Genomic DNA, 15930 nt, shown 5'->3' with positions numbered 1-15930 from the left:
CGACGGAAGCGGCGACGCCGCACTCAGCGGCGAGGGCCTTGGTACTACTTCAGGGCAGAAGCTGTTGCGCTCGCAATGCGGGGTCATCGGCCCCCACACCGATGGCGGCTGCGACCTAGATCCAGAGTCTGCCGCGGCGGCGGGCCTGTCACCGGAGCATGGTACCGAGGAAGCAGCTTCGCAGATTGGTCCCGCGGATGTGCTCCCGTTCGTCCCATCTTCAGCTAGGTAATCTGAATCTTTCAAAATCTGTTCTTACTGCAGGATCATTTGGCCATGTTTATCGACTACAGGATCATCCCATCGTCACCGGGCTTCAATCTTTCCTCCTTACTGCAGCATCTGTTTTAAACATTTATTTGTTAGTCATTTAGAAGTGATTGTAGTCCTGAATTTTTGTCGACTATCACATCTTTAGCTAGGGTTCAGTTATCTTAGTAGTACTGTATGGTTCTGAATTTTTGGAGGAAATCACACTGTAGTTTTCATTTATGGTATTGCTACACTACACTGCATTGTAATGCTTTACACTGCATTGTAACCAGTCTGAGCTATATTAGGCTTGTAGATATTGTCTTGTTAATATATGTCTATTTTAGGCCTGAATTGCTTACACTGCATTGTCATGTTACTGTAATTTAAAATTTTGCTTACACTGATAGTAATGTTAGTACTGATTTGCCAGTTACTATAATTTAAAATAGTTCATTATAATTGTCAGATATAATGGTCAGTTATGTTAATACAATTGACTTGTTAATATTCATTTGTATGTCTATTTTAGGCCTGAAGATTTATGGTCAATCTATTTCCAGTTTCCTGGAGAGAAGTATGCTCTTGTTAAGATGTCTGAAAGAGAAATCACTTATGGTAGTTTGGTCAATGTAATGGTCAGCAATGGATACTGTAAGGATGACAGTCTTTGCTACTTGAAAGATGAAAATATAGGGCTGCAAGGTGTTTGTGTGATTAAAGGCAACATTGAAGTAATTCACATGCTGAGACAATTTGAGAGCACCCAGACATTGTCACTGACAGTTAGAAAGGGAAAGGTAGTTATTGAACCAGCAGTTGGAGAAGATCAACATGCACAGCAAATAGAAGAAGAAGCACCTGTTGTTTTTGCTGTTGCTGAATCAGGTGTTGTGCACAAAACAGTTCCTCCTAACTGTCAGTTACATCTTGGGACACAGGAAAGTGTAAATTTTTTGCCACTCACATCAGTTCCTCCTAACTACCAGTTCCATTTTGGGACACAGCTTAACACTGAAGTAAGTGTCAATTATGCTGATTTTCAGTTTGATTCAGATGAGGAGGACAATGCAGTTAGTGAGGAAGCAATTCCTGTAGGCATGGACACTGATGAGGAGGACAATGCAGTTAGTGAGGAAGGTTCAAGCAGTGATGAAGATTTTGTAGTTGATGTTGACCACTTAGATGCAGGAGAAGAAGAAGATGACTCAGATTCAGTGCATTATGTAGAAGAACAAATTGCAAATAGGAGGACAGAGGAACCTGAGCTAGATGAAACTCTTTCTGAAATAAAGAGGAAGAGAGTTGAATATATGTCAAGTACACACTGTGAGGGGGACACAGATCCTGAAGATATATATGACATGGAGGAGGAAGAAGATGATGAGGAGGCCCAAGAGATTCCAGTTCCTGAGCCTGTTAAGAAGAAGGCAAAGAGGCCAGGTCCTACTAGTAGGTCCCACTCTAGTGCTGGTCCAAGCATTAATCCTGATTGGTTTCCATCTTCAGAAGAGGAAGATACAGACTTTGAAGCAGATGATGATGGAAATGAACCAATGTCCTTTGTTATCAGCTCTAGCAGAAGGAGTAGGGCTAAGAAAAGACCACCTAGGGTCTGGTATGATGAGGACAGGATGCATCCAGAACAGCAATTCCAGCTAAAGCTCTGTTTCAAAGATGTTTACCAATTCAGAGAGGCCCTAGTCAATTTGCATGTGAAACAACTTAGAAGGTATAAATACCACAGAAACTGCAGTGATAGGGTAATTGTTTGCTGTGAGGGAGATGGTTGTCGGTTCTACATGGTAGCAGCACAGATAACAAATGAGCCCACTTTCTGCATTAAGAAGATGAGGTTGGAGCACACATGTCCCACCCAGTCTGAGAAAACTAGGATTAGTTCAAGGTGGCTTGGCAACAAAATGCTTGAGACCATCAGATCAGATCCCAACACTACTGTACCTGCTATTGTTGACAAGGCAAAGAGGCAATTTGGGCTTGAGATTCCTAGGATGATGGCATGGAGGGCTAAGAAGAAAGCAAAAGAGATTGTGCTTGGTGATCACAAGAAGCAATATAAGAGGCCGAGAGACTATTTGGAGACTGTGAAGCTTACAAATCCTGGATCTAGGTGCATTGTCACTACTGTTAGTGGAACCAGAGAAAATCCTACTGCTGGACCAAGGTTCCATGGTCTATTTTTCAGTTTGAATGCATGTTGTGAGGGCTTCTTGAATGGATGTAGGCCATTCATAGGTCTAGATGGCTGCTTCATCAAATTGACTAGTGGTGCACAGATACTAGCAGCTACTGGAAGGGATGCAAACAACAATATGTACCCCATTGCCTTTGGAGTGGTTGGAGTTGAAGATACAGTTAACTGGTCCTGGTTCTTGACACAGCTAAAGTATGCTCTAGGGGGAAGTGAAGAGGGCAAGTTTGGAAAGTACACATTCATGTCTGATAGACAGAAGGTTAGTTCATTTGCTTGTTCATTTAGTTGTTCATTTAGTTCATTTACTTGTTCATTTACATGTTCATTTAGTTCATTTACTTGTTCATGACTAGTTGGTAGGTGTCGAGTCGTAACCCTTCTTGTCGACACTTAGGCATAGATAGCCTAGGGTGACCCATGTGGTATCAAAGAACATATCCATCATCAAAGTGATGCCATCATGACTAGTTGGTAGGTGTCGAGTCGTAACCCTTCTTGTCGACACTTAGGCATAGATAGCCTAGGGTGACCCATGTGGTATCATATAACATATCCATCATCAAAGTGATGCCATCATGACTAGTTGGTAGGTGTCGAGTCGTAACCCTTCTTGTCGACACTTAGGCATAGATAGCCTAGGGTGACCCATGTGGTATCATATGACATATCCATCATCAAAGTGATGCCATCATGACTAGTTGGTAGGTGTCGAGTCGTAACCCTTCTTGTCGACACTTAGGCATAGATAGCCTAGGGTGACTAGGGTGACCCATATAAAATCATTTAAAATCTAATTAACTCATATAAAATCATTTAAAATCATATTAACTCATATAAAATCATATAAAATCATTTAAAATCATATTAACTCATATAAAATCATATTAACCCATATAAAATCATATTAAATCATATTAACTCATATAAAATCATATTAACCCATATTAACTCATATAAAATCATTTTAAATCATATAAAATCATATTAACTCATATAAAATCATATAAAATCATATAAAATCATATTAACTCATATAAAATCATATAAAATCATTTAAAATCATTTAAAATCATTTCAATTCACTTTCATGCAGGGTCTACTCAATGCAGTGACAACAGTATTCCCAAACTGCCATCATAGGTACTGTTTGAGGCACATCTATGCAAACTTCCAGAGAGCAGGATTTGGAGGAGAGGATTTGAAGAGATGCATGGATGCAGCTGCCTATGCTTACACTGAACATGACTTCAATTTGGCCATGGAAAGCATGAAGGCTGAGTGCACTGCTGCTTGGGAGTGGATGTCAAGAATTCCTGCTAAAGCTTGGTCTAGGCATGCAATGGACACTAATTGCAAAACTGATTTAGTGGTGAATAACTTCAGTGAAGTTTTTAATAAGTACATTCTAGATGTAAGGAACAAGCCAATTGTCACAATGATCAATGGGATCAAGGACAAGTTGCTAGTGAGGTTCCACCAGAAGAGAGAGGGTGGAAAATGTGCTAGATGGGAGATTGCACCAACCTATGCAGAGAAGTTGGAGATGAACAAGAAGTATGCAAGGGATTGCAAAGCACTCATAGCTGGCCAAGGACTTTTCCAAGTCACTAGTGGAGACAAGACCTATGGTGTTGACACAAACATACAGACATGTGGGTGCAAGAAATGGGACATCACTGGAGTTCCTTGCAAACATGCTTGTTCTGCCATCTATAGGTCTAAACAGCTGCCAGAGGATCATATCAATGTGTTTTTCAAGAAATCTATGTACTTGGAGGCATATAAGCCAGTGATTTACCCTGTTCCTGGTCCAGATAGCTGGGTGAAAACTCCAACACCTGACATTGAACCACCACAGTTCAAAGATGACAAGAAGGGGCCGGCAGAAGAGAAAAGGAAAAAAGGAAAGTTTGAGCCACCTCAAGCAAAGCAGACATCTAGGATGGCTACTATAACATGTGGGAACTACAAGCTGCAAGGACACAAGTACACAAGTTGTCCAAAGCCATTGAGGCCTGATCTGCAAATCAGGAAGAACAAGCACATGGTATTTTCATTTTGAAATCACTTGAATGTTCATTTCTATTGACTGATCATTATAAAGTTGTTTAATTTTTTGATTACAGGCAAACAGGACTGTACCAGAATGGCACCATGGTGCAGCTTCATCAGCTACTGGAAGTGCTAGGGGTGCACCATCATCATCTACTACAAACTCCTCTCCTGCTGCTACTGGAAGGGGAGTAAGGTATGCTACTACTCCTGCTGCTGCTGGAAGGGGAGCAAGGTCTGCTACTACTCCTGCTGCTGCTGGAAGGGGAGCAAGGTCTGCTACTACTCCTGCTGCTGGAAGGGGTGCTAGTTCTTCTCCTACTGCTGCTGGTAGAGGTGCAAGATCTTCCACTGCTGTTTGAAGGGGTGCAAAAAGGTTCAAGCCTCCAAGAAGTTCTGCAGAAGCTTCTACTAGCCAGCCTGCAGGCAGTAGGCCAAAGAGGACAAAGTACATGAGCAAGAGGATGGAGGGGTACTTCTATGCCAGTGGGAACTACTAAATGCTCAAATTTGAAGTCTATGTGTGCTAAATCAGGCATTACATCACTTTATTTTGACATTATGAACCTATGTATGGCACTCAGAACCTATGTTTGTTAAAACCTATGTATGGAGTTGTGAACCTATGTATGGCACTTTGAAGTTATCTATGTTTATCTCCTGCTGTTAAAATTCTATGCAAATAGATGTTCTGTGCAAATATATGTTGTGTGCAAAATAAATTTTGAGCAAAAAAGATCTGTGCAATATATGTTCTGTGCAAAATAAATTTTGAGCAAAAAAGATCTGTGCAATATATGTTCTGTGCAAATATATGTTGTGTGCAAAATAAATTTTGAGCAAAAAAGATCTTTGCAATATATGTTCTGTGCAAATATATGTTGTGTGCAAAATAAATTTTGAGCAAAAAAGATCTGTGCAATATATGTTCTGTGCAAATATATGTTGTGTGCAAAATAAATTTTGAGCAAAAAAGATCTGTGCAATATATGTTCTGTGCAAATAGTATGGACAACTACAAACATTTCATTTGATACAAACAAAATACATTAATAAGTAGGCCATTGATCCAAGGATACATTGATAATAAGTAGAACATTAATTAGTTCTTGGGAGTACACAACACAAGTCTTCGGAGTACACAACACAAGTATTGGACATAAAGATACATAAAGCATCACAACTTTGGAAGTGCATAAGAGCACATTCATATCAACTACAGTGCTACCCTAAACCACACCACAATACATACTTAAAAATCATCACATATGTCCTTCAACTTCTTGATCTTGTCCTTGTACCCATGTTTCTGTTTGAGCAGATCTGCAATCATGTACTCCAGTTTTTTCTTCTCTTGTTTTAGTTGGTCCCTCTCTGTCACAACTTGGTCTCTCTCTGCCACTAGCTGGTCCCTCTGTTTCTCTGCCTTTGCCCTAAGTACCTGATGAAGATTGGTACAACCATGGTCTGCCAGCTTCTTCTTCTCCATCTCCTCTTTGAGATCACTTAGAACCAACCTAACATTGCCCAGCTCTGTGATAGCATCCTCCTTGTCAGCAACCATTTTTGCAAAGTCCAGTTTGAAAAACCTCAGATCTTCCTCCATCTTCCTCTTTTCTCCAACTAGTTTGTAATTTCTTTCACCAAGCTCAACATTTTCTTTCAGCCTGTCATCGATTTCTTTGTTATACATGCTCCACAATTCAGTGAGGGTGAACTGCATAGCCACTGACCACTCTGGGTCTATCCACTCCAGATAATTGCACTTTAGTTCTGCCTACAATTAAATAAATATGTTCTCAATAAGAAATTGTATGAAATGTGCACAAATTCTATAATACTCTGTACACTCTCTACTTTGTTCTATCCACTGAATTGTAGTTCAGTTATATCCACTGAATTTTAGTTTAGTTCTATCCACTGAATTATATTCTATGCATCAATTGGTGCCTAAATCAAATATTACATCACTCTTAATTAATAGATATATTGTCAAAATTGTATGCACAAATTATGGGCAGAACCAATTATAAAAGCATATATAATTTTTTCCATCTATAAGATTGTATATGCATAGATTATGGGCAACAACTATTACATCAACAGAAGCAACAGAAGCAACATACCTTCTCCTCAGCACACGCAAGAAAACGTCTGCCTGTGTCCACAGATTCAAATGCAACAAGCCTGACGCAAGGTGCTTGATGCAGACAACGAGACGACAGGTCGTGAGCAATGCCACTCCATTCATAGCAAGAGATAGTCCTAGGAAGCTAACCAGCACACAAATTGCACAAATCAGTGGCCTGGTAAAAAATCCCCAAATGATGAACCCTAACCCTAGCGGGATGAACCCTAATCCGTGGGGGAGGCGAGAGGAGAACACGCATACCTGGCTAGTGACTTCTTCGCCGTCCGAAGAAGAGCTCGAGGACTGGTCGCTCCAAGAAACCATGGCGGAGCGGCGAAAGGCGGCGAGTCGACAGTGGTGGCGCCGGCGGTGGTCGGGGTCGAGAGAGAGGACAGAGAGAGTGAGGAAATGGCTGGTCTGGTTCGAACACCGACCGGTACGGGCCACTTGAACGGGCGCGCCGAAACGGCCGTCTCTCGCCGTCTAACGGCGTCCGTCAACAAGCGCCACGTCAGCCCGACAGGCGGGACCCACCTGTCGGATTCGCTGTTTTCTGGGCTAAAACGCAGCGTCAGTGCTCCGCGTTACAGATTAGCCCCATTGTTGGTGGTTTTGTGTGCCCTGCCTCAATTGTGGTACTGATTTGTTACCCTAGCCCATAATGTGGTGGTTGCTGGTAAATAACTCACAGAAGACGAAGAGGAGATGCGCCCTCGCGGCAGCATCAACGAGATCGGGATGGACGCACCAAGAGAAGACGCGCCCGATGGCGGCAGCGTCGACATGCAGATGCAGATAAGCCTTGAGGGGGCGAAGGGCAACCACGGCGAGTGACGCGCTCGCTGCTATGGCGGCAACACACGTCAAGTCTTGAGGACGTGGCTGGCGCCGGCGCCCTTGCGCACACACACGCACCCCTGCCTATCCGGCGGCTACGCCGGTGACAAGGAGGACGGCAGCCGCAAGCGGATTGGCGTGTCAAGATACAACATGGAGTACCATCTCTCAGGTTAACTAACAATAAATACATTCATCTATCTCTCTTGTGTATCAGGCGAGGAACCACATACACGTACAAGGGTCCACGAGCACCACTTGGGCAGGGAGGCCTCGCACCAGGAGGCACCAGGAGGGATCCAAAAGGAACGCCCCAGGAGGCGACGGCGGCGGTCTGCCCACGGCGAGCATGTAGGCGTCCGAGGAGATGAAGAAACGGGAGAAGACCAAGCCCCGCTGATTAATTCTATTTGTTACTATGTCTTCCATCCATCAGGTTCTACACAAGAAGAACAACCGAAAGAAGGAGTCCAGCACAAACAAACATCAGGAGAGAAGACAAGACGGAGACACGCCCCTGGTGGCAGCGTCGAGGAGATCGGAGGGCGCGCCCATGCGGCCGCGCGTGCGCCAAGGGGCACCCAGCTGAGAGAAAGGCGCAAGCACACGCGGGAGACTCGCCCGTGGCGGCGGTATGCTGTAGGGCGCGTCGTACACGAGGAGCATCCTGGGCTCGAGATGCATGCACATACAACAGCCCTCTTCTTTTCATTTCCTTAGCAGGTTCCTCAGAGACGGGAGAGGCGACTCAAGCACACACCCATTCTTAAGGCACGCACGCACGCATCCATTGGTCATCTCACGCACACATCAATCCATCAAATCACGCAGCAATCCATCCATCCACAACCCACGCACCCATCGATCGGGACTCACGGCCAGGCGAAGGGAAGCACGTACGTAGAGTCCTCACGCAGCGGCCGGAGGCCGAGTGGATCACCTCTGGCAGAGTTTCAGGCGGCTGCATCCCGGGAGCAACGCGAGGAGGAGGAGCCAAACCACAATGGGGGCCAAACTCGTGTTCCCGGAGAGTAAAAGGATTGTCTAACTAATCTCACTTCTCTCTTTCTTCCACGCACATAGCATGCACGCACACAAGCCGGGAGCGTTGCCGAACGCGAAGTTCGCACGATCGGACCGCCGCCGGAGATGGAGCCACCGGACTAGAAGATGAGGTCGACGAAGGCGATGCATCTCCGGGAGCTCGTCTTCACCAAGCCTGCGCTATGGTCGCTGACGCCACCAAGGTCAATGCCCCGGAGGTCGACACCATGGAGGCCGCCCTCACTCATCACCGCTCGACGAAGACGGCGCGTCGCCGGAGCTCGTCTTCACCAAGCCCGCGCTATGGACGCTGACGCCACCAAGGTCGATGCCCCGGAGGTCGACGCAAGCAGAGGCCGACCCCACTCATCGCCGCTCGACGAAGACGACGCGTAGCCGGAGCACGTCTTCACCAAGCCTACGCTATGGACGCTGACGCCACCAAGGTTGATGCCCCGGAGGTCGACACCACGGAGGCCGCCCCCACTCATCACCGATCGACGAAGACGGCACGTCGCCGGAGCTCGTCTTCACCAAGCCCGTGCTATGGATGCTGACGCCACCTAGGTCGATGTCCCGAAGGTCGACGCCATGGAGGCCGACCCCACTCACCACCGCTCGACGAAGATGACGCGCCGCCGGAGCTCGACTTCACCAAGCCCACGCTACGGATGCTGACACCACCAAGTTCGATGCCCTGGGCATCGACGCAACGGATGCCGCCCCTACTCACCACCCCTCGACGGAGACGACGAGTCGCCGGGGCTCGTTTTCACCAAGCTAGCAATCGAGGCCAACGACACAAATCTGATGGGGAACGTAGCAGAAAACAAAAAATTTCCTACTCGTTTCACCAAGATCCATCTAGGAGTTCATCTAGCAACGAGTGATTAGATGCATCTACATACCTTTGTAGATCGCGAGCGGAAGCGTTCGAAGAACGGGGTTGATGTAGTCGAACACGACGTGATTCAAATCACCGGAGATCCTAGCACCGAACGGACGGTACCTCCGCGTTCAACACACGTACGGAGCGGATGAAGTCTCCTCCTTTCTTGATCCAGCAAGGGGGGAGGAGAGGTTGATGAAGATCCAGCAGCACGACGGCGTGGTGGTGGATGCAGGGCGTCACAGTAGCAGGGCTTCGCCTATACTACGAGAGAGAGACGTAACGGGGAGAGAGGGAGGCGCCAAGGCTGAGGTATGAAGTCCTCCCTCTCCTCAACTATATATAGGAGGGCCAAGGGGGGGGGGGGTTGCGCCAGCCTAGGAGATCCAATCTCCTAGGTGCGGCAGCCAAGGGGAGGTTTCCCTCCCCCCCAAGGCACCTAGAGGTGCCTTCCACCATTGGGACTCTTCCCTTAAGTGGAACCCTAGGCGCATGGGCTTTCGGGGCTGGTGCCCTTGGCCCATCTAGGCCAAGGCGCACCCCTTACAGCCCATGTGGCCCCCCGGGACAGGTGGCCCCACCCGGTGGGCCCCCGGGACCCCTCCGGTGGTCCCGGTACAATACCGATAACCCCGAAACTTGTCCCGATGGCCGAAACAGCACTTCCTATATATAATTCTTTACCTCCGGACCATTCCGGAACTCCTCGTGACGTCCGGGATCTCATCCGGGACTCCGAACAACATTCGGGTTACTGCATACACATATCTTCACAACCCTAGCGTCACCGAACCTTAAGTGTGTAGACCCTACGGGTTCGGGAGACATGCAGACATGACCGGGACGACTCTCCGGTCAATAACCAACAGCGGGATCTGGATACCCATGTTGGCTCCCACATTCTCCACGATGATCTCATCGAATGAACCACGATGTCGAGGATTTAATCAACCCCGCATACAATTCCCTTTGTCAATCGGTATGTCACTTGCCCGAGACTCGATCGTCGGTATCCCAATACCTTGTTCAGTCTCGTTACCGGCAAGTCACTTTACTCGTACCGTAATGCATGATCCCGTGATCAACCACTTGGTCACCTTGAGCTCATAATGATGATGCATTACCGAGTGGGCCCAATGATACCTCTCCGTTATATGGAGTGACAAATCCCAGTCTCGATCCGTGTCAACCCAACAGACACTTTCGGAAATACCTGTAGTGCACCTTTATAGTCACCCAGTTACGTTGTGACGTTTGATACACCCAAAGCACTCTTACGGTATCCGGGAGTTACACGATCTCATGGTCAAAGGAAAAGATACTTGACATTGGAAAAGCTCTAGCAAAAGAACTACACGATCTTGTGCTATGCTTAGGATTAGGTCTTGTCCATCACATCATTCTCCTAATGATGTGATCCCATTATCAATGACATCCAATGTCCATAGCCAGGAAACCATGACTATCTGTTGATCAACGAGCGAGTCAACTAGAGGCTTACTAGGGACATATTATGGTCTATGTATTCACACGTGTATTACGATTTCCGGATAATACAGTTATAGCATGAATAAAGACAATTATCATGAACAAAGAAATATAATAATAATACTTTTATTATTGCCTCTAGGGCATATTTCCAACAGTCTCCTACTTGCACTAGAGTCAATAATCTAGTTACATTGTGATGAATCGAACACCCATGGAATTCTGGTGTTGATCATGTTTTGCCCTGGGGAGAGGTTTAGTCAACGGATCTGCTATATTCAGGTCCGTATGTACTTTACAAATCTCTATGTCTCCATCTTGAACATTTTCATGAATGGAGTTGAAGCGACGCTTGATGTGCCTTGTCTTCTTGTGAAACCTGGGCTCCTTGGCAAGTGCAATAGCCCCATTGTTGTCACAAAAGAGTTTGATTGGCCCCGACGCATTGGGTATGACTCCTAGGTCGGTGATGAACTCCTTCACCCATATTGCTTCATGTGCTGCCTCGAGGCTGCCATGTACTCCGCTTCACATGTAGATCCCGCCACGACGCTCTGCTTGCAGCTGCACCAGCTCACTGCTCCACCATTCAACATATACACGTATCCGGTTTGTGACTTAGAGTCATCCAGATCTGTGTCGAAACTAGCGCCGACGTAACACTTTACGACGAGCTCTTCGTCACCTCCATAAACGAGAAACATTTCCTTAGTCCTTTTCAGGTACTTCAGGATATTCTTGACCGCTGTCCAGTGTTCCTTGCCGGGATTACTTTGGTACCTTCCTACCAAACTTACGGCAAGGTTTACATCAGGTCTGGTACACAGCATGGCATACATAATAGAACCTATGGCTGAGGCATAGGGGATGACACTCATCTCTTCTATATCTTCTGCCGTGGTCGGGCATTGAGCCGAGCTCAATTTCATACCTTGCAAAACAGGCAAGAACCCTTTCTTGGACTGATCCATTTTGAACTTCTTCAAAATCTTATCAAGGTATGTGCTTTGTGAAAGACCTATGAGGCGTCTCGATCTATCCCTATAGATCTTGATGCCTAATATATAAGCAGCTTCTCCAAGGTCCTTCATTGAAAAACTCTTATTCAAGTAGGCCTTGATGCTGTCCAAGAGTTCTATATCATTTCCCATCAAAAGTATGTCATCTACATATAGTATGAGGAATGCTACAGAGCTCCCACTCACTTTCTTGTAAACGCAGACTTCTCCATAAGTCTGCGTAAACCCAAATGCTTTGATCATCTCATCAAAGCGAATGTTCCAACTCCGAGATGCTTGCACCAGCCCATAAATCGAGCGTTGGAGCTTGCACACCTTGTCAGCATTCTTAGGATCGACAAAACCTTCCGGCTGCATCATATACAATTCTTCCTTAAGGAAACCATTAAGGAATGCCGTTTTGACGTCCATTTGCCATATTTCATAATCGTAGAATGCGGCAATTGCTAACATGATTCGGACGGACTTTAGCTTCGCTACCGGTGAGAAAGTCTCATCGTAGTCAACCCCTTGAACTTGTCGATAACCCTTAGCGACAAGCCGAGCTTTATAGATGGTCACATTACCATCCGCGTCTGTCTTCTTCTTAAAGATCCATTTATTTTCTATGGCTCGTCGTTCAACGGGCAAGTCAGTCAAAGTCCATACTTCGTTCTCATACATGGATCCTATCTCGGATTTCATGGCTTCTAGCCATTTGTCGGAATCCGGTCCCGCCATCGCTTCTTCATAGTTCGAAGGTTCACCGTTGTCTAACAACATGATTTCCAAGACAGGGTTGCCGTACCACTCTGGTGCGGAACGTGTTCTTGTGGACCTTCGAATTTCAGTAGGAGCTTGATCAGAAGTATCTTGATCATCATGAATAACTTCCTCTCTAGTCGGTGCAGGCACCTCAGAAACATTTTCTTGAGTTGCGCCATTTACCGGTTCAAGAGGCAATACTTCATCAAGTTCTACTTTCCTCCCACTTACTTCTTTCGAGAGAAACTCTTTCTCTAGAAAGGATCCATTCCTGGCAATAAAGATCTTGCCTTCGGATCTGAGGTAGAAGGTATACCCAGCAGTTTCTTTAGGGTATCCTATGAAGACGCATTTTTCCGACTTGGGTTCGAGCTTTTCAGGTTGAAGTTTCTTGACATAAGCATCGCATCCCCAAACTTTTAGAAACGACAGCTTAGGTTTCTTCCCAAACCATAATTCATACGGTGTCGTCTCAACGGATTTCGACAGAGCCCTATTTAAAGTGAATGCGGCAGTCTCTAAAGCATAGCCCCAAAAAGATAGCGGTAAATCGGTAAGAGACATCATAGATCGTACCATATCTAATAGAGTGCGATTACGACGTTCGGACACACCATTACGTTGAGGTGTTCCAGGCGGCGTGGGTTGTGAAACTATTCCACATTTTCTTAAGTGTGTGCCAAATTCATGACTCAAGTATTCTCCTCCACGATCTGATCGTAGAAACTTGATTTTCCTGTCACGTTGATTCTCAACCTCACTCTGAAATTCCTTGAACTTTTCAAATGTTTCAGACTTGTGTTTCATTAAGTAGACATACCCATATCTACTCAAGTCATCAGTGAGGGTGAGAACATAACGATAGCCACCGCGAGCCTCAACACTCATTGGACCGCACACATCAGTATGTATGATTTCCAATAAGTTGGTTGCTCGCTCCATTGTTCCTGAGAACGGAGTCTTGGTCATTTTTCCCATGAGGCATGGTTCGCACGTGTCAAATGATTCATAATCAAGAGACTCTAAAAGTCCATCTGCATGGAGCTTCTTCATGCGTTTGACACCTATGTGACCAAGGCGGCAGTGCCACAAGTATGTGGGACTATCATTATCAACCTTACATCTTTTGGTACTCACACTATGAATATGTGTAGTAATACGCTCGAGATTCATTAAGAATAAACCATTGACTATCGGAGCATGACCATAAAACATATCTTTCATATAAAGAGAACAACCATTATTCTCGGATTTAAATGAGTAGCCATCTCGTATTAAACAAGATCCTGATACAATGTTCATGCTCAAACATGGCACTAAATAACAATTATTGAGGTTTATAACTAATCCCATAGGTAAATGTAGAGGTAGCGTGCCGACGGCGATCACATCGACCTTGGAACCATTCCCGACGCGCATCGTCACCTCGTCCTTCGCCAGTCTCCGTTTATTCCGCAGCTCCTGCTGTGAGTTACAAATATGAGCAACGGCACCGGTATCAAATACCCAGGAGTTACTACGAGCACCGGTAAGGTACACATCAATTATATGTATATCAAATATACCTTTGGTGTTGCCGGCCTTCTTGTCCGCTAAGTATTTGGGGCAGTTCCGCTTCCAGTGACCCTTCCCTTTGCAATAAAAGCACTTTGTCTCAGGCTTGGGTCCATTCTTTGACTTCTTCTCGACAGCTTGCTTGCCGGGCGCAGCAACTTCCTTGCCGTCCTTCTTAAAGTTCTTTTTACCCTTGCCCTTCTTGAACTTAGTGGTTTTATTCATCATCAACACTTGATGTTCCTTCTTGACTTCTACCTCTGCTGATTTCAGCATAGCAAATACTTCAGGAATGGTCTTTACCATCCCCTGCATATTGAAGTTCATCACAAAGCTCTTGTAGCTTGGTGGAAGCGACTGAAGGATTCTGTCAATGACCGCATCATCCGGGAGATCAACTCTCAGCTAAGTCAAGCGGTTATGTAACCCAGACATAGTGAGTATGTGCTCACTGACAGAACTATTTTCCTCCATCTTCCAGCTGAAGAACTTATCGGAGACTTCATATCTCTCGATCCGGGCATGAGCTTAAAAAACCATTTTTAGCTCTTCGAACATCTCATATGCTCCATGTCTCTCAAAACGCTTTTGGAGCCCCGGCTCTAAGCTGTAAAGCATGCCGCACTGAACGAGGGAGTAGTCATCAGTACGTGTCTGCCAAGCGTTCATAGCGTCTTGGTTCTGTGGGACGGGTGGATCACCTAGCGGTGCTTGTAGGACATAATCTTTCTTGGCAGCTATGAGGATGATCCTCAGGTTCCGAACCCAGTCCGTATAGTTGCTGCCATCGTCTTTCAGCTTGGTTTTCTCTAGGAACGCGTTGAAATTGAATACAACGTTGGCCATTTGATCTACAAGACATATTGTAAAGATTTTAGACTAAGTTCATGATAATTAAGTTCATCTAATCAAATTATTAATGAACTCCCACTCAGATTAGACATCCCTCTAGTCATCTAAGTGTTACACGATCCGAGTCGACTAGGCCGTGTCCGATTAACACGTGAGACGGACTAGTCATCGCCGGTGAACATCTTCATGTTGATCGTATCTTCCATACGACTCGTGTTCGACCTTTCGGTCTCTGTGTTCCGAGGCCATGTCTGTACATGCTAGGCTCGTCAAGTTAACCCTAAGTGTTTTTGCATGTGTAAAACTGTCTTACACCCGTTGTATGTGAACGTAAGGATCTATCATACCCGATTAACACGTGGTGCTTCGAAACGACGAACTGTAGCAACGGTGCACAGTTAGGGGAGAACACTTCTTGAAATTGTTGTAAGGGATCATCTTATTTACTACCGTCGTTCTAAGTAAACAAGATGCAAAACATGATAAACATCACATGCAATCAAATAATAATAGTGACATGATATGGCCAATATCACATAGCTCCTTTGATCTCAATCTTGGGGCTCCATGATCATCCTGTCACCATCATACTCATCGACATGTAAGTTGTGATTCCTTGTACAATAGCATGAACATCTCATACATCACATATAGATCATTCATCATTCATCACAACTTTGGCCATATCATATCACAAAGCACTTGCTGCAAAAACAAGTTAGACGTCCTCTAATTGTTGTTGCAGGTTTTACGTGGCTGAAGTAGGGTTCTAACAAGAACGTTTTCTTACCTACGTGAAAGCCACAACGTGATTTGTCAACTTCTATTTACCCTTCATAAGGACCCTGTTCAT

The 15930-nt window shown here is 45.5% G+C and overlaps 2 protein-coding genes across 2 annotated transcripts; one reads left to right on the top strand and one right to left on the bottom strand.

Annotated features, from left to right (window-relative positions):
• Nucleotides 1–523: 523 nt before the first annotated feature.
• On the top strand, nt 524–2911 carry LOC147981277 (uncharacterized). The gene has a single exon (XM_087517072.1). It carries the CDS (start codon nt 846–848, stop codon nt 2814–2816), a length of 1971 nt encoding a protein of 656 aa, XP_087373198.1. The 5' UTR covers nt 524–845; the 3' UTR covers nt 2817–2911.
• Nucleotides 2912–5771: 2860 nt separating this feature from the next.
• Nucleotides 5772–6974, bottom strand: LOC147981276 (uncharacterized). Its single transcript, XM_087517071.1, has 3 exons — nt 6912–6974; nt 6646–6792; nt 5772–6296 (listed from the first exon to the last, which is right to left on the bottom strand). The coding sequence occupies exons 1-3, from the start codon at nt 6972–6974 to the stop codon at nt 5772–5774; spliced, it is 735 nt and encodes a 244-aa protein (XP_087373197.1).
• Nucleotides 6975–15930: the final 8956 nt, after the last annotated feature.

This window comes from Triticum urartu, chromosome 3A (assembly GCF_056163025.1).
Source record: "Triticum urartu cultivar PI428250 chromosome 3A, HENAU_Tu73, whole genome shotgun sequence".
Classification (NCBI taxonomy): Eukaryota; Viridiplantae; Streptophyta; class Magnoliopsida; order Poales; family Poaceae; genus Triticum; species Triticum urartu.
Note: the sequence above shows the minus strand (reverse complement) of the source record. Positions and strands in the feature narration are given on the sequence as shown.